Here is a 25622-nt window from a genome sequence, read left to right as displayed (position 1 = left end):
TTCTTGGCATTAATGCAAAAAACTTCAATACACATCAAAAAAAGCAAACAATTTCCTTCCATTTTTTTTATTATTATTCTTTGTACATTCTGCACATTCATAAAGAAAATAATCCAAAAAGAGAATCTTTAGCAATTTATCTTCAAAACTAAAACATTAAAATAATATTAAAAGGCCTCTTGCTATCTTCTCTACAAAGGTTAAATTTATACCTTGTCTGATTCACAGAGATGAACAGTACATGACTTCATAAGACCAGGGAAAGAAGAGAACAGATGGTGGAGATGAGAATCTAACAAATGAATCTACGGTGTGGTTCATAGCATTGGACATCAGTAGTTACTTTAATAAACTCAGACCTTATGAAAAAAAACTTCAGTGAGATCAGCGTCGACAGCAGGACTGGTTCTGTTAACTCACAATAGTGGCCGAAAACATCTGGATGGGGGACTTTTTATTCCATCCATTTGGAAATATATTAATTGAATCTGGACACAGAATTTAAAGTCCCATAATTATACACTGATTTAACTACCTTCTAGCCTGAAGTGGCACTAGTAAAACTATAAATAAAAATACAAGCGAGGACTCTGGGGTGGAGCGAAGGAAAATATGATTCGTATAGTCTCTTGACTTTGGTGTTTGTGAGCTTTAGACAACACACTGATACACAAACCTAATTATTTCAAAAAACAAACAAAAAAAAAAACTAAACATTCATCAGACCCTTCATTAGTATTAGTCCTGATCCATTTGAGATTTTTGGGAAGACCCAAAAAAAAAAAAAAAAAAAAAAAAAAAAAATCACCTAAAACAGTGTTGAGTGACTGAAGTGTTAAAGGGACAGTTCACTTAAAAGTAAACATTCTGTCATTTACTGCTTGTCATGTTATTTTGTTCCAAACCTTTATGTGGAACAGAACAAGAATTTTTCCATACAATTAAAGTCAATGGGATCGGTCCAATGTTGTTTTTTGGCTTCATCGAATAGAACAATTTTCAAAATATCTTTTGTGTTCTGCAGAGGAAAGTCATACAGGTTTGGAAGAACGTGATGGCGAGTAAATGACAAAACTTTCATTTTTGTGTGGACTATTCCTTTAATGAGTGAAAAAGACTGACATTTATCGTCCTTAGAGCTGTCATCATGCTGACGAGACTGATCTTAAAAAAAAAAAAATCCCTCTCACGCTCCCTCAAACACTCATACTCTCAGTGGCGTCTGTCTCTGGAGGTGCTGCTACGGCTCTGTGAGTGTCTGCTTCCCCCTGCAGTTTTGGAGTCGCTACCGCGGCCTCTGTGGCCGTCTCTCCTCTTTTCTGCCTCTCTGCCCCTTTCTCGCTCTCTTTCCTTGCCTCTGTCTCGCTCTCCCTCAGTTGAACGTCTCACAACACCTGCCCCTGCTCCTCCTGTGTTCCCTCCCTCTCTGTCACGGCCTTTTGCTCTCTCCTTCCATTCTTCTCGTTTTTTTTCCTCTTCATCCTGGAGTTCCTTCCTCCTCTTCTCTCGCTCCTTTTTGCGCTCAGCACGCTCTAGAGCTCGCTGTGTCGCCTGGGGGAAAAAAAGCAAAGACTTATGTAAGCAAACGATGCAAGATGAGGGTTGCGTGTGACTAGAGGAAGTCATGCTGACCTGTTCGTCTGTGAGGGGTAACCAGTATATACAGGGAGCTGCTTTAGTTTTGTGGAACAGGTCATCAAGAAGTTTTACAGGAGGCTCTTCTGGTTTATCTGAAAAAAATCAAATCAAGTCAAAATGGGGGGAAATGAGATCAGTAAACATTTTACCAGATTTAGTTTTCCTCACCTTTCTTTTCCACTCTCTTCTCTTTGCTCTTGCCTCTCTCTCTGCGTCTTCGGTCCCGCGATCGTGACCTTCTTGTTCTGTCGTTTCGGTCATCCCTCCCGAAATCCTTCACTTTATCCCGGTCCCACTCCCGCTCAGAACGAGTCCTCTCTCTTCTCTCCATCGCTCTCTCTCTCTCGGCCCACTGGTCTTTCACAGCTGAAGCCCCTCCGTCTCGCTCCCTTTCTCGTTCCTTCTCTTTTTCGTGATTTGCAGGTGGGAGTGGAGGATGGGCGGCAGGGCGGCCTGAGGCTCCTGAGGCTTGAGGGTCGTGACCTACACCTGCACGGTCACTGGACACGAGACCTTTATGGAAGTCCAACTGGAGACAGAAGAAATCACAAAATGACAAGCATACAACGTTTGATTAATAACATGAGAATGACTAAATAATAATGACAGCAAAAAAGCAAGTGAAGCAATTTTTTTTTGAACCAAACTGTTCAGACCTCATCCTGCTCGCAAAAATCCACCCGTAGTACTTTGGGATTACTCGTAGGCCATTTCACACCATGCAGTGCTTCTCGAGTGGCTGCTGCTTCCTCTATAGAGCAGTACTGAGAGAGAGCATGACAGAAGCGAAGTTAAAAGAAACTAATGCATCAGGTGACAAAATGTAATACCATTAATGAACTATGAGACAACTACTACCCACTATCATTCAGAAGTTTGGTGTCAGCAAGATTTTTATTTGAATAATTTTGTCTAATGCTCACTAAGGCTGCATTTATTTGATCAAATACAGTTAAAAAAAAAAAAAAAAAAAAAAAGTAATATTATGAAATATTAAAAATTAAAAGTAGCTTTTCTATGCAATACATTTGATAATGTAGTTTATTCCTGTGATGGCAAAACTAAAATTTACTCCAGTCTTTAGTGTCACATGACCCTTCAGAAATCATTCTAATATGCTGATTTGGTGTTCAAGAAATATTTCTTTTTACTATCAATGTTGAAAACAGTTTTGCTGCTTAATATTTGAGGAAACAGAGATACATTTTCAGGATTCTTTGTTTAATAGAAAGTTCAAAAGAAAAGTATTTATTTGAAATATTTTTTTTTTTTTTTTGTAAGTGTAAAAGCCTTTAATGTCACTTTTGATCAACTTAATGCATCTCTGCTGAATAAAAGTATTAATGTCTTTACCGTTCAAAAGATTTTTTTTGGAACATCAATGTAATAATAATGATGAGCTTTATTAATAATAATAATAATAATAATAATAATAATAATAATAATAATAATAATAAGAAGAAGAAGAAGAAGAAGAAGAAGAATCTTACTGTGACATAGCAGTGAGATTTGATCTTGTCAATCCAGAAACCCTCCTCCACCAATGTACCGGTCCGATTTAACAACTCCTTCAGCTGCCCTAAGGTGAAAGGTCGCACCTAGAGAAAAAACATTCAGAGCAGGGGTTAAAAGATCAACAAAACTTTTAGTTTCTCCACTATAACACAAAACCAATCTTACCCTCATGTATTATGTTCCTCATAACCGTTAAAGCTTTTAACAGTTCAGTGGCACTATTCACGCACTCCTAAAGGGTTAGTTCACCCAAAAATTAAAATTCTGTCATTTATTACTCACCTTCGTGTCATTCCACATCCATAAGACCTTCGTTCATGTTCGGAACACAAATTAAGATCTTTTTGATGAAGTCTGAGAGGTTTCTGTCTCTCCATAGGGATGCAATGCAACTACCACTCCAAGGTCCAGAAAGGTAGGGGAAAGACATCATTAAAAGTATTCCATGTGACTCCAGTGGCCCAAACTCAATTTTATGAAGCGACCTGAGTGCTTTGTTTGCGCAAAAAAACAATTTACCACTTTACTTATAAAAATATTAACCTGCAACGTGCATTCGAACATGCTTTGGATAATATTATTTTGTTAATAAAGTGGTAAATTATGTTTTTTTTTTTGCACAAACAAAGCAGTCACCTTCACAAAATTGAGTTTAAACCACTGGAGTCACATGGAGTACTTTAATGATATCTTTCCCCTACCTTTCTGGACCTTGGAGTGGTAGTTGCGTTGGATCTTTATGGAGAGACAGAAACCTCTCAGACTTCATCAAAAAGATCTTAATTTGTGTTCTGAAGATGATCGAAGTTCTTATGGATGCGAAACGATACAAGGGTGAGTAATAAATGACAGAATTTTCATTTTTGGGTGAACTAACCCTTTAAAATATTTTACTTGAGATGTCCCTACATGACAGTGAGAGACTGAGTAGTGAAATGAGCAACGCCATCTTGTGCTTACCAGGTTGCATACGTGTATGATTTTGGAAGTTTTTCCACGAGGAGGAGACAGCTGGCGACCCGTCCTTATTGGGTCGTCAATAGTTATGGACACACCTGATTTCTGTTGACTGATGGACCGCCGCACCAAAGAATCATTGGGAGTGACTGAGAGAGGAAAAACAATTATAATCTTGCTTGTTAAAAAAATTAAAAAAAGAGCAAGGGATTTCTTAAAGCATGTTAAGATAAGTAGGAATAAAACTAGCAAATTAAGGAATTACCTTTCTTGGAATCACCTTCCTGTGTTTCTATGCTAGCATGAGGGGAGCTCTCCTGTTTCCTATGCATTTCCTTCTCTCCTCCTGTCCATTTTGTCTCTTCTTCATTATCATCCTCCTCCTCCTCCTCCATTTCTTTCTGCCCATTCTCATGTCCATCAGATGGAACAATCTGAACCAAAGTTTAAAGGTAAAGAATAAAAGTTCACTGAATGGCAGGGACAAAACATGAACTTCAAAAGACAATGATATATGCTTTCCTATTAAAAGATGTCAACAGAGTGTATTTTACCAATAACGATAACAGATAAACTGATTAATTAAATTGATACTAAATGAAAACAAAATTGAAAAGAATGCATAAAAATGACCAGTTGGATATAAACTAATGCAAATCGATTAGGGATGAGCCAATCCAATACTTGTTATCAGCTCTGATACTGCTATTTTTTGCTGAATCGAGTACCGGTCAGACGAGACCGATCTAAATCCGATATTGCGCATATACAATTCTGTGTTATTGTTAAGCCCCACAAAAGGCACTAAAATGTTATTAAAGCACTATAAAGTTTTGTTCACTACAGTCTAAGCCTTCTGAAGCCATTCCATAGTTTTAATGTGAGGTACAGATGAATATTTAAGTCATTAAACTCAAGGTCATGTAAACTCTTCTCTCCACTGTGGCTGTCTGTCATTCTCCATGTCGTGTTCGGTTACGACAGTCAATACGATGAAACTCTCTCCAAGATGATTCAATGTTTCTGTTATTATACTTGATCTGTAGATAAAGGTCTATGGTTTTGTATAAAAGGATTTTACCTTGGAGTTTCTTGGTATTTCTAAATCATGTTATGTTTCTACCGGGTGTCTGTTAGATCACAACACTGGAGTAGAGAGCGCTATGAATTGTTCTTCACACGCACAGTAACTGAAACTTAAAACTGTTTAAAGAAAAATCATTCTGGATGCACTTGAAGCAGGATGTGCATTGGAGCCTTTCATATTCTAATAATTTTATGCAATGAAAGACTATTAATAGCCTTTCTTGTTCTGTCCTATCATGCATTGCTCCCTCTTGCAGAAGCTCAAATGTGCTGCGTAACACACAAGAACAAACCTCATTGGTTACACAGCACATTTGAGCTTCCGGTAGAGGTTTGTTCTCGCGCGTCATTCAGGTACAGTTGAGCTTCTGTTTATGTTCACTGATCAATTTTTATATGCGAGCAAAAGCCTAAATTAAATCTGTTCATCATAAAGTGATCAAGTCTCTTCAGAAAATTTGGACTAAATCACTCAATTCATATGGATTAGTTTTACAATCTCTTTATGAACTTTGTAAAGCATCAAAGTCGCAATTGCACAGCTGTCTATGGAGGGACAGAAAGCTCAGATTTTGTCAAAATGATCTTAATTTGCATTCCAAAGATGATTGAAAATCTTAAAGGTTTGGAACAACATGAGGATGAATATTCATTTTTGGGTAAACTATCCCTTTAATGTTTAAGTTATTTCTGCAGTATTGTGCAGCTGTCTTCAGCACCAGTGTTCTTACTATGCAAAGTCAAACCTTAACATTTTGTTTTGTCAGCTCTCCGTCACAAGCCTGTGCTCACCTGTGTCACTGTGCGTCTGATCTTGAGTCCCTGATCCTCCTCTGGTTCCTCTCGCTCGCGAGGCCCGGATGAGTCCTCATCCACAGAGAGACGCCCCTCATCTGGGTGCAGTTCGACCACCGCCTCCTGTAGGGGCTTGATGTCTGGAATCAGTGTCTGTAAAAGACAATTTCCAAGTCACGTAAAAAAATACTTTTTTGAACACAGAACTGCATCATATTTCAATTCATATCTGTCTAAATATTTAAGCTTTTCATCAAATAAAACCTGAGAAAACTGAAACATTGAAATTATTCAAGCAGCAAGGCTGTCAAAAACAGGAAGTGATTCACTGCGTATCTGATAAGGTAATGTGGGAGTGGTCTTGGATGATTTACCTTCAGTGATTCAGTGGTGATGCTGATTGAAGGCTTCTTGGCAGTGACTGCTGTACTAGACCCCCACCTTCTCTTCCTGCTGGCTCCACCCACAGGCTCTGACTCAGATGATGCAATCTCTGTTTTACCTAGTGCCAAGAAAAATTAATCGCAAAACTGCTCATCCAGATCCAGCTGTAAAAGACTGGCAAAGGAGCACAGCAAACCATATTATTCCTAATACACTCTACAATCCCTTTTCCACTGGAATGGTACTGCAATTAATTTGAGCTTCATTAAGCATGTAAGAGCAGGCTTTACAGAAGCTAAATTAACATTGAACAGATGTAATTATGGCAATCAATTTGTCAAACAATTCAGTTATTTGAACACGGAAACGTATTTCAGATAAAAAGAGATAAGCAATGGCAACTTTGCAGCACAACAACAATTGGAACAAGGTTTATTTCATCATTATGCAAATCATATGATTTTTGTGCAATCCAATTTATTTTCCATCACTCTAGTTGTTTTGAAAATCGTACTTGATGATGACAGTATCCTACCTCTGTTACTGGTTAATGTTCTAGATAAGTAGGTTTAAGTAGACAATTTTTAGTTTTCTTTTGAGAAAATGCACAGAATGGGCTGCAGTAACCTGTCAGTGGACAAGGGGTAAGAATAAGTAACATTCTGACAACACTTACTGCTCAGGGAGATCTTTCGGGCAGCAAACGATTTTGCAGTGGAGCTCTGAAATGAAATAGAAAGGAGGAGAAACAAGATCCCAGTGGATGTGTGGAGGAAGAGACAGACACAATGGACAAAAGAGACATTGGGAAAAGGAGGGGAATGAGAGAAAGGAGAGGGGGAAGAACAGATGCACAGCTATCAGTTACACTAATACTGTTCAATTGGGAATTCCACCATTATTATTATAAACTTTCTGGATTTTAAAGTCCCTTACATTGTTATAGTTTTAGTTTTTACTTTAACATAACTTCAGCTAACACATGCTTGATTAAATTTCCCTATTTTCCCATATGTGCTGTAAAATACTGGATTACTAACACCATCTAACCTCATTGTTAAAGCAAAACACCTTCTTTCCACTTTAAGTTATTTAAAAACAAATACATCTTGGGAAAAAGGGTTTTCCTGGTACCATTGACACCTGATTCCTCTCTGGCTTGGCTATGGCCCAACCGCACAGCAGTGTGCACTGTATCTAGGCAACAAAGGTCCAATCAGAGGAGGCTGAGGAGTGAGGGCGAGATACGATCACAACTGAGTGTGCTGATTGGCCGGCTGACAGGAACTGCACTTTATTTCAATGGCTGATTTTTTTTTTTTTTTGCTCTTGTGGTGGGAATTGTGATTCAAATGGTCTTTGAAAGTCTTTGAAGTTTTTGTTGAGTGTTCAGGAAGCAACGGAAGCCTGGCAAAAAACTCCCGGTGTCCTCACTGGCTGTGGTGGTAGCATCCTCATTACGAACCAACAAGAATCACATGATGTTTGACAAGCCAAAATTCTGGTAACAATCTGTCACAGCATTTTATCATCTGCATAAACTGAAAGTCATTTGTACACATGGTGTGCCATAAAAACACCTGTGACACGTTGGTAAAGATGTCATTTTTCAATGGTTTCCTTTTTTCAAGGGTCTCACGCTGTCCACAAGTTCATCTGGGAATTTTCTTGGAAGGCTGTTTTTATCAGACTGGAGCATAAAGTTCTTTGAAATATCCAGGCAAGTCCATTTGTATTGGAAGTCAATCCTTTAAAAAAAGGATTGCATGGCTGTTGACAAACTGATAAGACCCAAAAACAACAGGAAAAATAGTTGGTAGTAAATCCAGCGGTTAGTCCATAAGCATTGCTTCATTATCTCAGACTGCTTGATTCTCTGAGATTAGTCCACAGGCATGTGAGAAATAGCAAGTGTTTGTGTAATGAGTCTGTGCAGACATCAGTTCATTCAAGTACTGAAATGTGAGAAAAATAGCAGGAGGCGTCAAGACACTTAAACAGCTGTGTTCCCATCATGCTGGTATGAGAAGTCCATCTGATGTTTGTGTTTGGTTAACATAAACACTTCAAAAAAGTCTCTGTTGGTGAGAAGCATTCTTTTCCTCAAATACGACTGACGCCTCCCCATCTCACCAGCTATTTTGGCTTCTCTTAAGCAGTTCCATCAGGAGGCCACATCAGTTTTGTATGACGAGGCAGTGGCCACTGATCCGGCAGGTTCCATCAGGCTAAGTGTGCAGTGGTGACTCTGGGGGCCTAGCTCAGGTACAGCCGAGACGCTTGGGCATAGCGGGGCAGGTGATGGAGGTGGTAGAGGAGAAGAGGTGGTGGCAGTATGCAGGTACCAGTATGAGCAATGGAAGAGGGGAGGGCACCTTCACAACAAAGCAATCAATGGGATTTTAAACCACAAAACAGTCATACTACCAGATCCAGAGATAAAAAGAGAAAGGGAACAAGAGTAAAAGACAGAGTGGCAGAGAGAAAGAAATAGCAGGGAAAAGGGAAGAGAGAAGACAGAGAGAGCCTACATCTCTAACTACATGTTGCCAGGGTCTATCATCTGCTCACTACAACTCAAATACACACTGTGTACTACTTAGACACTTCTGGCACAAAATACGAAAAAGAGGACTGTTTTATAAAAGTGGATGTAACTTTTCAAAGGAGGGTTATCAGATGCATTTTTTAGCACCACTGCTAAAAAAAAATTTTAATGTAAAAAAAAAAATTTTAAAAAAATGTGTTGACCTCAATCAACTAGCTGGTCGATGGACAACTAGTTGACCACTCTAACCCATCTCAACATCTTTTAAGCTACAAAAGGATATACATTTAATAAAAAATGTAAACAGAATATTTACTTATTTAGCCCCTCGCATACACGCAATGACCTCAACTGTTTCTAATTTCACACATTATTAGCCATGCACATCCCCAGACATTGCTACAGCTGCTTCTACTACTGAGTAAGAGGAAAAACAGAAGAGGATAATGGTAACAGCAGTCAAATACCCAATCCTGAACTGAATCTGAAGAAAGATAACAATGAGATTACTTTGGCTCCAAAAGTTTCAGCTAGAACTGCCTCACAAACTTCAATTATCCCCTCATCATATTTCAGGGTTATAGTTTCCACTGGGTCTTCGTTCTGTAGGCCTTCTTACCTCCTCGGGATGGGAGTCGCTTGATTCTGCCCCCTGGTGGTCAGACTGATGCATAGCACTCTCTGAATGCGAGCGGCCCTCCAGCTCCATAGCAACTTGGCCTGCAGGCTCAGAGAGAGCTTCCTGCTTTACCTCCCTAGAGAAAGAGTTAGTGAACAAGAGAAAGAGAGACAGAAAGAGAGTAAGGGGTAAGGTGGCTGAGGCTGCTTGATCTGGGTCACTCCACCTATAAATAACTGCCTGGCTAAATGACTCTCACTGCCAGAATCACACATACATACATAAACAAGATCTTACAACCACAGTCAGAAAACTTGCAGACACTGAGAGGGGAAAAACCAATACTAACACTTCCATAGTGTCATCAACCAAGGCCCGTATACACTCTAAAAATTAAACTGGTGTGAATTATGAGTTCTCTGTACTACTGAATTGTTGTACAGCTAGAGAGGAAATAAAAGTGCAAACAGATGGAATAAAAGAAAGATGGGAAAATAAATTAGCATATACTTGATATAACACGAATGCAGCGGTTAGTCTGAGAAAAAAAAAAAAAAAAAAAGCAATCTGATTCATGACACCGCTAGTAGTCAATGTAGGGCTGGACGATTATGGCCTAAAATTTAAAATCTTGATTAATTGAACATTTTACCTTAATTACAATTAATTAATGATTATTTTGTTTGTTTGTTTTGCCCTCATAGTTCACTGACAAGGTTTGTACTGTAAATATGCTTGACTATTAAAAGGTGGGACTTTTTCCTCCTATTGAAAGAGTGATATGACATAACAGCTCATTTTCAGCAGTTATTTTATCTGTGGTTCCTAACATTTCTTACATATTTCTGCTCGTTGTAAATCAGATAAAGATAAATTAGCACAGTACCAGTACGCAATGAGAGCGATTGCGTGTGTGAATTAGTCATACCGTCTCTCTATCAATTGTGAAGCTGTGGGTTGTAAATAGTTAAAGTTACTATAGCATATATTTTTCTACTTTTGAACTTCAAAAGTAGAAAAATATATGCTATAATAAGTTGAGTTTCTAAGCACGATCTTCACGTTTTGTGCAGCTACTGTTTGTATGAGTGTTCGTGCCACAAGGCAGCTGCGCGAGCACGGTAGCTCGATATAATAATACACATCTGATCGTCTAAAATCGCTTGAATGTCCAAACTGGCAAACATTATAACACATACAACTGACAAAGTTTAGTGAAGACACAAGGCTCACTGCTCGTGTACCATCGCTATGTGTTGACTCTGCGTTCACAGTAAAATGTTTTTAAGGGGGAAGTATTAGCATGATTAAAAAAACTAAATAACCGACATGGGAAAATTACGTTGGTTAGAGGTTCTGAATTTCAGTTTCGATTACTTTTCGATTCATCGTCCAGCCCTAAGTCAGTGCATTTTTAACTATGTCATTGATGCATTAAAATAGTAATGCTAAGCATAGACAGTCCACTCACATTGTTAATACAAGCTCTAATAAAAAAAAATAAAAAAAATCAAGTGAGGGTTCACTTGAGGTTACAGATATTCTGCTTTGTGGCCCTCGAATTTTCCACCAAATAAATGCGCACGCTTTCCCATGAAAACTTCCCAGGGCTTCAAAATCATCATCAAGGGTCATTATTACGGTTTCCACAAAAATATTAAGCAGCATTTTCAACATTGATAATAATAAGAAATATGTTTCCCAAGCAGCAAGTGAGCATATTAGACTGATTTCTGAAGGATCATGTGACACTGAAAATTCAGCTTCGTCATCACAGGAATAAATTACATAAAATATTAAAACAGAAAAGTTTTTTTTAATTGTAACATTAAAGTATTACTGTTTTACTTTTTTTTAATATAATAAACGCAGCCTTGGTGTGCATAACAGACTATCAATAACATTTAAAAAAAATCTTACTGGCCCCAAACTTTTGAACGTTATTGTACTTCTGATGACATACGTGAGCAGCCATCAGCTCTCACAACAATAAACACACATAACAGTGTTCAGACTTGTCCGTATTGTATGCAACACTTTTAATATAACAAATTTAAACCTTGGCAAACAAAGCACTGGCAGGGGAACAGATTAACCGGCAAGCCCGTATCTACAGGGGATTCAATTGCATTTATTGTTCTATGGATAACCAATCCCTCTCTCTCACACATAAACACACACCTGCGCAGCACACCTTGGCACCGTGGTCTCCAGAGACAACACAGCCCTGATGCCATTTGCTCTGAGGAGGGAAAAACTACCTCTGGGTTCTCCAAGCACAAGGCTTTCCCTTTGTATTAAAGCAGTCAACACATGCTGAGGGGAAGGGGGACGGGTAGCTAGATCCCCCGTGGACAAAAAAGCCAAGCGCTTAGAATACTTAACATTTACACATGAATGCAAAGCTGGCAAGCACCAAGAGGAAAACCTGAAAGACCGCCTCAAACTGAACTACAGTGGCTCCAGAGTTCACACTTAATAACAGTTAATGAATAATAATGTATTCAAGTCATATGCATACACAGATTGACATTTTGAAGTTTTATCTCTTAAGCTTAGAACACATTTTAAAATGTGATTTTCCATCATTGCTGCTTACTAGGGTGCATCCCCTTTCCTCCTGAAGACTTTCAATACATGAACACCATGCTTAGGATTTGCTTTCCTTCAAATAAAATAGTTGAAACCTAATACACAGATCTATATGGAAATATTTGGATCACTTAACTCTAGGATCAAGCACCAAGCAACACTTACACTAGGTGTAATTGCTTACATAAATAGCTACACTGTTAAATGGACTTCGCTGAAATGCAAGCTGAGTTAACATTGTTTTATTTATAAGATGAGACGCTGCAATCCTTTTCATAGAGGCCATCGTGGACACGGCTATCTCCATTACTAATTAAACACTACATGCATCTCTCGTGATTAAAAACACTCACATCCTTAATGAACCCAAGTGCCTGAACAAGAACCCCTTCCCCCAACATCATACCGAAAACGCCTACGTTTATAAATCTATAAGCATTTTTGGTAATCATATGCGGCATCTAATTCAAGTCGATCCTTATAATGGCAAAAATGCTGTCTAGGTAGGCAACTCGCTGGGTTTTAAGACACAGCCAAGCCCTCTGCGATTTCGAGATAGCACCCAAGATAAACGATGTTTCGTTTCACATTCAACTGAGATTGGACAAGGACCGCAATCGCTCGATCGATCGATTATGATCATAATATAAATATCTATCAACGATGTGCCAACATATCGCCGTAGGGTATTTCTAGAAACCACCTCTCCCTCTCTCAACCCTTACCCGTTTTTGTTGCCGTCCGACAGCATAATGTCAGGCTGTAACCGGGAGCGCGACGGCCGGTTCGACACCGGTTCTGACAGTCACGGGTGCGTAGGAAGAAATGTGAGAAGCGGACGCGCTTCAAAGCTGTGTTTTTTTTTCTCTTTCTTGTGCAATGCGTCGGTATAGTCACGGCGGCGCTCACAGAGCAGCCATATTGAGCAGAGCTGGGGGAAGTGAGAAGTACAAGCAGGACCCCTCCTCCAAGGCCACGCCGGTTGATAGGCGGTCACATAGAACGCCTGATTAAAAATACAACCGCCCTCACATTTCATATTCAAAAGTCGAATTAACTATTGCTTGAACGAGTTTTAGAATGTATTCATTTGGATAAGACTGTATAGTACATTTCTAACTAATAAACGTTTACGTTTGTGAACCCTTAAAGGGATATTCACAAAAAATCACATTCATGTGGTTCATAGACTGTATGACTTGCTTTCTTCTGAGCTCAGAGCTCAAAATAAGAGATTTTGAAGAATGTTGGTGACCAAACCTTTTTGTCTATTGCATAGACAAAATACACAGGCATTTCTTCTTTAATGTTCCGCAGAAAAAAAAGAAAATCATACAGGTTTTGAACCACATAAGGGTGAGTGAAATCACAGATTTTAGATTTTTTTTTTTTTTTTGGTGAACTATCCCTTTAATATTTATCTATTTCTGCATACATTTTACATTCATTGTTATTGGATTCTAGAACTAGATAAAGAGAATGCAGATAAACAAATAATACACAAATGTTAGCATTTTCCACTTTTTTATTGACCAAAATGATCTCAGATTATTTTATTCATTTATTTTTATTTAAAGCTGACGCTTGCTTGGTTGGAAAACATTGCAAAACTATTTCTAAAGGGTTTTAGGTCCAGCATATTGGGTAAAAATAGATTTCCTATTTAGATAAAATAGTCAGATATTTAATGCAAGGAAGCCCAACAACATCAGAGTTAAGCAGTGTTGTATGGAAGAACTGGACAAAATTCCTCCAAACTGATGATGTGCAGGACTGATCCACAATGGGAATGTGTGGTTGCCATTCTGCTGCTAAAAAGGAGGTTACACCAGATACTGAAAGCAAAGGTTCACATACTTTTCCACTCTCAGATCTTTTTGCTTAATACATAATACATGTTTATTTGTGCTTATTTGTTTATTCAGGTTCTCTTTATTTAGTTATAGGACTTTGATTATTGACAGAAAATGATTTCTAGTGTCACTGCAGAACTCTTGTAATACAACCCTGGGATCTAAAAACATTTCTAGTATACATATATACACACACAATGAGAAGATTATTAGGATGTTGTTTTCATTTCTAATTATCTGTCAGAATTAATGCTTGTAGTCATTCTTAAAAACCTGTGCACAACAATAACCAATAGTCAGTATTTGCTTCTTAAGTTCTCACAGCTCTCCTCACTACATTATTAAAATTATCCAACACATTAACCATACTCAATATAGCATTAAAGGCAGGGTTCCTACACATTTTCCTTTTCAAAATTCCATACTTTTCCAGACTAAAATTTCCTCTCTGTAGATTTTCAAACAATAAATGGTTCATATAGCATTATATGTGGTATATAGTAGTCATCAGTAAATATTTTCTCAGGTTTTTTTTTTTCTTTCATTTTTTCATTGATTTTCTCAAAGTGACACCATACAGAGCCCCTAAAATAAATAAATTGCCTTTGTGCATCACTGCCATCTTACTATGAAGAAAACAAAAGCATGGATGCATATGAATTAATAGAGATCTATCTGCTCAAAAATTGTCTTTCCTTAGTAGTACCTCTAACATCAAGGCCTAATGTCCAATTTAATGCATCCTCTGTGGCGGCGGAGAAACCAAAACACTAAATGGACTGATGGCACAATACGGCTGTGTGCATTGTCCTATTTGCCAAGTTCAAGGGTCTATAAAAAAAAGACTGGTACAGTAAAAAAAAAAAAGTGTTCAAAATTTGGAAACGTTAGGGCAGTACGTCATATTTCAAGGCCTTAGGTCTGCTTTAACGTATACTCTACGGCGGCTAAGAAACCACACCACGGAATAGGCTGATGGCACATTAGGTGGCTCAGTGTGCGGTGTCCTGTGCACTCGAAAGTCTGCATATTTTTAATTTTTCCAAAGGTCCTTTTAGAGGCTCTGTAATTCAGTGCCAAGAATATAATGAGAAGAAACCCAAAACGCAAAAGTCGTGTTTGATAATCACTAAAGAATCACTAAATGATACATTTACTTTCATTAAATTCATAGGGACAATGATCTGGAAATGCAAATAATTTTCCATACTGTTTTTTCCCATACATTTCCAGACCTTGAATTACTCAAATCAAATTTCATACTGCGTAGGAACCCTTTAAAGGGTTAGTTCACCCCAAAATGAAAATGCTGTCATCATTTACTCACCCTCATTTAATTCCAAACCCATGAGACTTTCATTCACCTTCAAAACACAAATTATATTTTAATGAATGCTGAGAGATTTCTGTCCCACCATTGACAGCTCCGCAACTACCACTTCGATGCTTCAAAAAGTTCATAAAGAGATCATAAAACTAATCCATATGAATCGAGCGGCTTAGTCCAAATTTTCTGATGAGACATCACTTTATATGATGAACGGATTACATTTAGATATGGTAAACAGAAGCTGTGAGACGTGTGAGAACCAATGAGGTTCATTCTCATGTTGAGCTTCTGTTCATGTTCGTAGATCAATGTTTAAATGTGAATAAAATCCTAAATTCAGCCTGTTCATCAAATAAAGAGTTCCAATCTCTTAAGAAAATTTGAACTAAACCGCTCAATACATATGGATTTTAACTATATCTTTATGAACTTTTTGAAGTGACAAATTGGTAATTGCATGGACTGTCAATGGAAAGACCGAAATCTGATTTAATATAAAATATTTTAATTTGTGTTTCGAAGATAAACTAAAGTCTTATGGGTTTGGAAAGACATGAGGGTGGGTAAATGACAGTTTTTAAATTTTAAAAACTGTCATTTACCCACCCTCATGTCTTTCCTCATGGGTAAACTAACCCTTTAATTCCACTACATGTCATTAAGAAATAAAGACCAAGTGGGACTCCCATCTGCTGGATGTCCTGGTGGGAAAGCAATGAATGAGAGCAAATGGGCAATCTCACTAAACTATGCATGACAACAGACGGCAGAGTTTGAGCTCATACATTTCTGAGCTCACACATGCTGGGTGGTCCTGCATTTAGACAAAATTCTCTGATTCCAAAGATGGCAAAGGGAAGACAATGGTTATGAAATGTGAAAGACAATAAGGAATGCTTGCAACTTGAATGATGATGATTTCGCACTGTTTGAACAATGAATTTCTGTAAATTTCCAGTTATTTGAGCTTGATGGAAATAACTTTAAAAATCATTACATAGAGATTGAATATGTAGAGGATACCTACAAAAACATTCTTCATAAAATATTTTCCTGGTTTTGCATGATCATGGGAATCATGGAGTCATTTTTTTAACATTACATTCTGTAAATACTTCAAAAAAGAGATACAACAGGAAGAGAAAGACTAAAAAAAAAAAAAAAGTAATACTCTGTCTGAGAATGCATTTTAAAGTGCCCCTATTATGGATTTTTGAAAATTACCTTTCATGCAGTATGTAATGTAGCTGTATGTAAACTTGAACCCCTCTCAAACACTGTAGCTCGTTCGTGTGGATAACATGTCGACAAGATATTGTGCTCTGCTCTGTGAAAGGAAATTCGGATTATTTTCACCTCCAAAGGATGAGGCTGTGAAGAATCAGTGGTTAAAGATGGGACAGTATCTGCTTTATTTGGACCAACTTGCCCCTCAGAATCACAACCTGTAAATGTGATTAATTATTGATGTATTTTATACAGAGTGTTCAAAATACATAATTTTCTGTTTTAGCTATATAGTGCATGTCTCTGGCTAACTGGCTTACTCACGTTATTACCAAAGCCCCTGAAAGGCAAGCCTGCAACCTACAAAGTGTAACGGCTGTGGCAGTACGCAGGAAAGGAGACCAGAGGCCATTACACGATAGGCCGAGAGGTGCCGCACACCATTAAGTTAGCCGTTAAGCTTTCTCTAATGGCAAAAGATATGGACCCTCTCATCTCCCTATAATATACAATCTCTGTTATTACAGTCTTACTGAAATACTTCTGCTAATCAGCTGTGGGCCACTATTACCCAAAACTGTGTTCATTAACGCAGACTGTCTGTCGTTCTTACTTTGAGTAATGATAAAGGATGGAGCAAGATTTGTTTTCCAAACTTTAACGTTACATCAGTCATTCACGTTAGTGCTCGGCTAACGTTAGCACTGTAATTGATACAGTTAATGTTACAGTTCCCACATGTGCACCGTAATAAATTAGAAATATACACATCGGTTTGTTGATGTACGTACACTTGTTAATGTTGATGGTGAGGAATTACAATTGCAATATCTCATGAACGTCAAACCGAGCAACTTAGCGGATCACTGAGAAACTCATGCTCAAGTTGTCCTTGCGACGGAGGTTTGGATTGAACAGCTAGTTCTTCCAATATTTCATCATCGGACTCGCCCTCGGATTGATGTAGTAAAATCGACGACTTTGTTACTGTCTTTACATTGTGTACAATCGCTGAGCTTTAGGAAGCTTCGTAGCTGTAAGTGGTAGACCAATCACAACAGACTGCAGAGCAGAGCAGGCTCACGGAAAGGAGGGGTTTAGAGAGACTGAGTCATCCGATGAGTCGTTTCACTATCATTGAAAAATGTGGTGATATGCAATGTATATATTATAAGATAATGAAAGCGTTAGGTTGTAGGAGACCTCCTAAACAGAATTAGGAACCTTTCAAATACCATAATAGGGGCACTTTAATGGTTTCATTTTATTATGTTTATTGTTTAAAACTCATTAATAAATAATATTAATTTTTGCATTGTGTACAATGCAATGTAGTGTGTCTATGAAATACTTTGCTGACCTGAAAGACTGAGCCTTATTTTCTTCTTCATCTGCTCTTCTGTTCTTTTTCTCATCCTAGTTTGAGTAAAGAAAGACAGTTTCATCAAAGATCATATTTACAGTGAATTCATCCCATTATGTACTTTTTTATTGTTTATTTGAACAAATCTCCTTTGTGTTTGCCCTCAGATCACACTACAAGTGTGAGAAGTTGTGCTGAACTCATGTACACCCAGAGAGACACAGTCAGACTGGTGCATCAGTATTAGCATGGCAGGCTCATCATCAGAACACACCAAAGGCGACAAAATTAAAAACCTTAGGTCTGATTTGTGAATTACTCACCTTCTTTTGGCTGGGTAGGCGGGATTTCTCCTGGGAAGGAGAACTTGAACGAGAGGATGATGATTCTGAATCTGTGTCAGATGATGATGTCTGACTTGATGTTGATGAGCGTCGTCCAGGAGATTTTTCTCTCAGTGAACTTTTTCTTGTTTTTTCCATTTCGCCTCCTCCAGTAGCGTGTGGTGATTTTAGGGCTTTTTTACTTTCTTCTGCTGGTTTAGGTGACTGCTCAGGAGCCTCTTTCTCTAGAACCTTCACTTCTTTGTCCTCCTCGTGTTTTGATTCAGCCATTGCTTTAGAGGCCTCTGTCTCCATAGCGATGTCTTCAGAGCACTTCGGCCCTGTGGTGAGGACTGACATCTGCTCAGGTTTGGAGGGTGACTTAAGTGACTCAGGTGGTGGGACCTCGGAGAAGATTTGTTTTCTCCTAGGTGGGAGAGTTGTGGCTGATGTCAAATGGAATGGTGCAGAGGTCTCATCTGCTTTCTCATTTTCTTTCTCCTCACTTCTTTTTTCCTCCTCTCTCTCTTTCTCCAACTCGGAGTCTTGAGCATCTTGTTGAGCAGGGGCCACTGTGGGTACTGACATGGACACCTCTGACCCGAAAAGCTGCTGAGCCGAGCCTTGTGCTGCTGGTTCACCATCCTCCTGCTCTTCAACTTCCATCTCTCCTTCTCCCTCCATCCCTTCCTTCTGTGCACCAAACACGCCCTCAGACTCCATTTTTCGGACCAGCAGGCTAAGGGGACCAGGTCTCCGTGTGGATGGTGGTTCTGGGCTGCTGGATCTAGAACTGGAGCTGGACTCTTGTCTTTTGAGGGATGGAGGAGAGACCATGCCAGCCCCTGGAGCAGCATCTTCTGCTATGCCGGCTGGCTCATCTTGGTCATGCGGGCTCTGTTTGGGAGTGTCAGGCAGTGGGAAAGAGAGCTCTGGAGGTGGTGATGGGGGAGGAGTAGGCTGACGGAGTTGCAGAGGCGGCTGGTGGACTGGTTGAGGCTGGGGAGGGATGTGTTGTGGGGGCTGAAGCTTTCGACGGGATCGTTGGGGGGCTGCAACTGGTGGAGGGTGCACCGGAGGAGCACGGACGTCCTTTTTCCCATGTGAGGAAGGGCCCCATTCATCATCATCTTCACTGTCATCATCATCATCATCCTCATCATCGTCGCTATCAACTTGAGAACAAGCTGCGGCCCCTGCAGAACGGCTGAGCTGCAACACGGAATGGGCAAGACCTGCTTCAACTGGCGCCGTTCCCTCTCTCTCTTGGGAACGGGGCATCATGATTGGCAGGCCTTGACGCTCTGGTTGTCCAACCACGCGCACAGACAAGGAGGCAACTGCTCGTGGAGGGGAGGGTGTTGCAACCTCCTCGTGGCCGGGGAGGAACGAAGGATGCCAGATCCTCCCAGCTTTAGTGTCAGGTGATTCTTGAGACACAGGAACAGGACCTGTATCCAACCTGTGTGATCCCATTAACCCGGGGTCCTGCGGCAACCCTCCTCCACCCGGCTGGGTTACAGTCAGATGAGAGTGTACGATGTGATGCTGGAAAACATTGTAAATGAAAGATTAAACACAAACATAGGCACAATATGTAAGTATTTATGCAGAAGTAATACTGTAATCTAATAATTAAACCAAATATGATTACTTGACCATAAATGAAAGCTGCTTATTATTTCCTCAGAGCACACTGCAAGTGTGAGAAGTTCTGAACTCACTTACACCCAGAGAGACAGAGTCAGACTCTGGTGCATCAGTATTAGCATGGCAGGCTCATCATTGGAAGCACAATAGATATATTACAATAGAAATCATTTGTAACATTATCTCCTAGATTCACAGACAAGGCTTAAGCCTAGTCCCAGACTAAAATGCATGCTTGAACTGTTTTAACTGAAAGCAACTTGCACTGACACTGGGGGAAGGGGCTAATGATCTTAGGCTGCCTAAATGCGTTATAACATATTGTGAACAGCCTGAATGACGGCACTTATGTGAACATTAATTGTAAAAAGTCTACATTGTATGCGAAACAATGTGTTCTTCTTCTGTTGACTGAGTTGATTGACAGCTTTTAGGTGCGTAACATTTTAAGATAATAATCGCACAACCCATTTGATATTTTATAATTAAATCAACTAATCGAATATTAGAAAACCGTGACATCCCTTGTGCGTACTCACCTTCTCTGGCAGAAAGGAAGTGCTACCCTTGGTAGAAATGAGGTCATCCTCCTCAGGGTCAACAGGACCTGAAAGCAGCATATTGCAAAGGTCATGAATATTGCTTTTCAAAGAGAAAACAATTATCTTACAACCTAAAGAGTCTAAAATAAAATAAGATTACAAGCTTAGGTGAAAATCCAAGTCCCTATGAAAGCTGTAAGTGCAGAGCAACAATAATGCACAGGTGAAGAAAAGTAATCTAAAAAGCAAACAAAGAGTATTACTGTTTAATGGCACTAAAAATCACCTTGCATTTCCTCAGAGCACACTGCAAGTGTGAGAAGTCAAGTTAACTCACGTACACCCAGACAAACACTGGTGTATCAGTATTAGCATGGCAGGCTCATCATTGGAAACACTAAATGAGCGTACAAGGCTTCAAACATTATGAATCACTGTATGTTGAGAGTGCCCGCACAGATGGTGTAGTCAAGTCAGTGTTATAACCTGTGTGTATATGTTGGTGTGGGTCTGCTTACCATCTGCCTCAGTGGCCTCCCGGGCTTCTCTCTCCAGTCTCTGTCGGAGGAGCTCCTGCTGTTTTGCCAGGTACTGCTTTATAAAGCTGTTCTGACTCATCTCCTCTCCAATCTGAAATACACAGAGAAAGCACACTCCAATCATCAAGGTCATCTCATTTACAACTGCTGAATCCAATAAGCATGACAAACTTCCAGTAAGCATGTAACAGATGCTTTATATGACATATTATTGTAGGTTAAAACTCAATTTATCTGATGCTCTGATGGCAGTCTCACTAATTACATATTGCATTTTTTATTACTCAACATACTTCCTTAGCATATATTAAAGGGTTAGTTCACCCAAAAATGAAAATAAAGTCATTTATTACTCACCCTCATGTTGTTCCACACCCATAAGACCTTCGTTAATCTTCGGAACACAAATTAGGATATTTTTGTTGAAATCCAATGGCTCAGTGAGGCCTGCATAGGGAGCAATGACATTTTCTCTCTCAAGATCCATTAATGTACTAAAAACACATCTAAATCAGTTCATGTGAGTACAGTGGTTCAATATTAATATTATAAAGCGACAAGAATATTTTTGGTGCACCAAAAAAAAAAAAAAAAACCAAAATAATGACATATAGTGCTGGCCGATTTCAAAACACTGCTTCAGGAAGCTTCGGAGCATTGTGAATCTTTTGTGTTGAATCATGATTTGGATCAAACTGCTGAAATCACGTGACTTTGGCGCTCCGAACCGTTGATTCGACACGATTCATAACACTCTGAAGCTTCATGAAGCATTGTTTTGAAAACGCCCTTCACTATATAAGTCGTTATTTGCTTTTTTTTGGTGCACAAAAATTATTCTTGTAGCTTTATAATATTAATATTGAACCACTGAACTCACATGAACTGATTTAAATATGTTTTTAGTACATTTATGGATTTTGAGAGAGGAAATGTCATTGCTGACTATGGAGGTCTCACCGAGTCATTGGATTTCAACAAAAATATCTTAATTTGTGTTCCGAAGATTAATGAAGGTCTTACGGGTGTGGAACGACATGAGGGTGAGTAATAAATGAAATTATTATTTTTGGGTGAACTAACAATTTAAGGATAGTTCATCCAAAAATGAAAATTGTGTCATAATTTACTCACCCTCAAGTTGTTCCAAACCTGTATGAATTTCTTTCTTCTGCTGAACACAAAAGAAGATATTTTGAAGAATATGGATAACCAAACAGTTGATGGACCCAACTGACTTCCATATATTTTTTTTTCATACTATGAAAGTCAACTGTTTAGTTAAAAATATCTTCTTTTGTGTTCAGCAGAAGAAAGAAATTCATACAGGTTTGGAACAACTTGAGGGTGAGTAAATTATGACACAATTTTCATTTTTGGGTGAACTGTAAAGCCTTACATATGAAATAATTGTCAAAAAATCTGTTTTTGTGTGTGTGCATTTTTTCTTTTTAATGGAGCAGTTCATTTAATGCATCAGGCTTTTATTTTCCATAAAATATGATATAAAGTGAGAATATGGAGCTTACACTCAAAGAGGAAAAATGCCTACATTTTATTCAGTGGCCAAAGCTAAACAATATGTTTTTATTTATATGAAAAAAATTCTAATAGTTGTAATGTCCATCAATTAAACTTTTTATAGCAGTATAACAGATTACTTGCATGAATTGTCTAAAACAAAATATGTATAGATAATCAAGTTGCTTCAGACCAGTAGCTAAATGTTCTTGAAATTACTTATTAGCTATATAGAAGTTATATAAAAACCATTAAAGATTTCACTGCAAAAAGATATGTACACAAAACTTTCTAAAAAGTATCAATCAGACAGCAGAAATGTTTTTAGACTTGATCATGTTGATAATTTAGACATAAATCTATAAATAAAGCAAATGAAGTGGGAAAAAGTAAAAACAAACTCCTACCTGTGAGTTGGGCTGAAGACCAATGTGATGGGTCGATGTTCGCTGGAGGTTCTCCAACATAAGAGCCTTCACAAAGACAACAGAATATGCACATTTACAATACAGCACAGAAAACATGCCAGGCACACCACACCTAATAAACAAAGGAACTGCTTTTTATGGCAAACACTGGGTTTAGGTCCTAAAGCAGATCAAGCGTGTTGCATGAAATACAAACCTATTTAATGCAATGTGCATATACAGAAAAGGTCCGACAGCTCCCATAAATATCTCACTTACCCGACCAGCACAACATGACCGCTTGCGACTTGATACAAATGAGTGTTTGGTGTCGCTGAATGAAGTGTTTATATTACGGGTGGGAGTGGCATTAGCCTTTCAAATTATTCACTACATTAGCAAATACTTTGCAGATGACTCAGTTAATCGGGCACTTTACCGGTCGTTATGCTAATTGTCGATGGAAAACAGGAACTAAAAGAAAAAAAAAAAACTCACGTTGATGCGATTTTGTAAGAGTGAAAAAAAGTGTGAAATAGCCTATAATCCGACCCCCTAAACGCGCTTTTTAAAACCAAATTAGTTGTGTGATTTACATAGAAATAGCCCATGTGAATGGCCCAAACTGAATTAATTTCACCTTGTAACTAGAAACAAATGGCTATTTCTACTATATTTATAAATGTTGTGCAAGTTTCCACGCGCATCCATCACATGAGAATGACAAGCGCGCGCCCCCAACTACAAACATACGACGCGCGGGCACGATGTCAACTCTGAGACCTCGGCTTGTCATGACCCAGACTGTTTAGAAAATACCCGTATGAATGTATAATTTAAATTACGTGTTATAACTGCATAAAATATGGAAAACAACTGCTGTGCGAAGCGGAAAACGATCGAAACTCTCCATATGCACTCGACAAACATTCCCGCTCTCGATGCACCGATACTTGGCCTGCCTGTCGCCTCTCGTCTTCTGCTCAACTTGACAGCAAGCGCACGGTATTAAAAGCCCGCCCTTTGACCAAACTCACCCCTTTCAGCCTTTTAATAAGTGCATTTTTCTGTCCACTTTTGGCGAGCCCTCTTTGCTCCAGGGCAGCTTTTAAATCCGCCACGCGAAGCGAATGAAGCGGTTTGCCGTCTAACGTAACATCCTCGAGTTCCGCCATTTTGCTTCACCCGAGCGCTCGAACTTCTGGGGCTGTGCACGAGCGCACTGCGCGTCACCGCTCGCTGATCTCCGGAAGAGAGAGCCAGGCAGACATAAAAACATATGCATATACATATACATAAAGAACTGGCATAAACGAAGATTTCAGGTATTCCCCTTGCAGTCTGCATCCTGAATATTACAACACAGCAACAGTTTAACATTATAAGGTAGAGTCCTTCACAAGTTACTACGAGAAGTGTCTAATTCTGTTCATAAAACCACCCAAAAATGGTTTGCTGATCTACCAGGATGGTCTGTTTGCTGGTTTTTGAGTGTTTTTGGTTGGTTAGTCTGGGAAACCAATCTGTAGACCAGTTAAACCTTAAATTGGCCAGGCTGGGAGGCTAGCTAGATCAGCAAAGGCTGGTTATCATTAAAAGCATATACATTTTAAGCAAGCAAGACATGATCCGGGACAAAACAACTGAAATAACCACAACTGTCTGTGTTCAGTAACAAAAATGTATTTTGAAGAATTTCACCATTTGACAAGTACCAAAGACTCCCTATATGCAAAGTACCTGTGGAGCGTTTTACAAACAAAATGCCAAAATGAACATTAACAGTGTAAAGAAGCACAAAATATGCATGTCAAAAATACATTCTGGTACCAAATGAAAAGAAAAATCACATTCTTAAAGCAAACTTTGAATTATTAATGCAAAGTTGCATGAAACCTCCCTGGTTATATGTGCATATATTTCTTTAATAAGCAACTTAAAGCCATGCAGACATTTGATTAACAAAATCAAATAAATATAACTATATAGGGCCATCAAATCTAAGCATTACTATAAGCACTTATTTTAAGAACTTAAGACAAACAAGATAAGTGAGCCTTTTTAGAGGAAAGTTTGCTTGTTGAGGACTACTGGATAATTGCAGTGTTTATATATATACATATTTTGTACAGAAGAGCTCCTTCAAAAGCAAAAATTCTGTAGTTTAGACCATCTACCAGAAAATGTTTAAAATTAAAGTACCTGTTGAGGTTCGTTGCATTCTTTTTTCTCTCTCTCTCTCTCTCTCTTTTTTTTTTTACTTATCCAAGTAGGTTGTGTAGTAATACTGATAAAGCCCACTAGATGGCACTTTGAGTCAACTAACACACCAACACCAGGGTAAACCACCTAAAACCACCTCAAAACTTAATCCACTCAATTGGAATTTTCAACACTTTTTAACACCAAGTCCACTGCATCCATTGTGATAGGACCCCAGGTGAAAAAATGTACATTTCTATAATATACTTAAAGTGCTCTATTTTCATGCACTAATTTTGTACTTAATATACTAAAAATTCTTCTTTAGATCATCTTAAGAAACATCTAAGTGTGCTATTTTAAGACAGCATGAAATATGAACTAAAATGTGCTTTTAATATACTATCTCTGTATTTAAAAAAATATATTTAGCTACCACTTGTAGTACACTATGGGTTCAAATGTACTATAAATGGTAACTAAAAATATATTTTTAAATACAGATAGTATATTAAAAGCACATTTTAGTTC

General features: G+C 38.6%; 1 protein-coding gene and 3 non-coding genes across 4 annotated transcripts; all 4 read right to left on the bottom strand.

Annotated features, from left to right (window-relative positions):
• Positions 1 to 51: 51 nt before the first annotated feature.
• On the bottom strand, positions 52 to 24104 carry acin1b (apoptotic chromatin condensation inducer 1b). The gene is made up of 17 exons (XM_048183838.1): positions 23927 to 24104; positions 22890 to 22955; positions 20941 to 21052; positions 20420 to 20487; positions 18231 to 19778; positions 17905 to 17960; positions 9543 to 9678; positions 7052 to 7097; positions 6366 to 6493; positions 5989 to 6144; positions 4376 to 4544; positions 4114 to 4259; positions 3129 to 3236; positions 2295 to 2402; positions 1807 to 2167; positions 1633 to 1730; positions 52 to 1551 (listed from the first exon to the last, which is right to left on the bottom strand). Exons 1-17 carry the CDS (start codon positions 24062 to 24064, stop codon positions 1213 to 1215), a joined length of 3783 nt encoding a protein of 1260 aa, XP_048039795.1. The 5' UTR covers positions 24065 to 24104; the 3' UTR covers positions 52 to 1212.
• On the bottom strand, positions 18066 to 18176 carry LOC125265949. The gene has a single exon (XR_007184382.1). It is a non-coding gene; the product is annotated as a small nucleolar RNA U6-53/MBII-28 (small nucleolar RNA).
• Positions 19912 to 20021, bottom strand: LOC125265947. The gene has a single exon (XR_007184380.1). It is a non-coding gene; the product is annotated as a small nucleolar RNA U6-53/MBII-28 (small nucleolar RNA).
• Positions 20715 to 20816, bottom strand: LOC125265948. The gene has a single exon (XR_007184381.1). It is a non-coding gene; the product is annotated as a small nucleolar RNA U6-53/MBII-28 (small nucleolar RNA).
• Positions 24105 to 25622: the final 1518 nt, after the last annotated feature.

The sequence above is a fragment of the Megalobrama amblycephala genome, linkage group LG3 (genome assembly GCF_018812025.1).
Source record: "Megalobrama amblycephala isolate DHTTF-2021 linkage group LG3, ASM1881202v1, whole genome shotgun sequence".
NCBI lineage: Eukaryota > Metazoa > Chordata > Actinopteri > Cypriniformes > Xenocyprididae > Megalobrama > Megalobrama amblycephala.
Note: the sequence above shows the minus strand (reverse complement) of the source record. Positions and strands in the feature narration are given on the sequence as shown.

What these genes read in the sequence shown, in the direction of transcription:
- acin1b (XM_048183838.1), bottom strand. Translation starts at nt 24,064, where the DNA reads ATGGCGGAACTCGAGGATGTTACGTTAGACGGCAAACCGCTTCATTCG. An exon ending in TTATTAAAAGGCTGAAAGGG is followed by an intron (nt 22,956 to 23,926) that starts GTGAGTTTGGTC and finishes GTCTTTGTGAAG; the next exon opens with GCTCTTATGTTGGAGAACCT. An exon ending in CTTCCTTTCTGCCAGAGAAG is followed by an intron (nt 19,779 to 20,419) that starts GTGAGTACGCAC and finishes AATGTTTTCCAG; the next exon opens with CATCACATCGTACACTCTCA.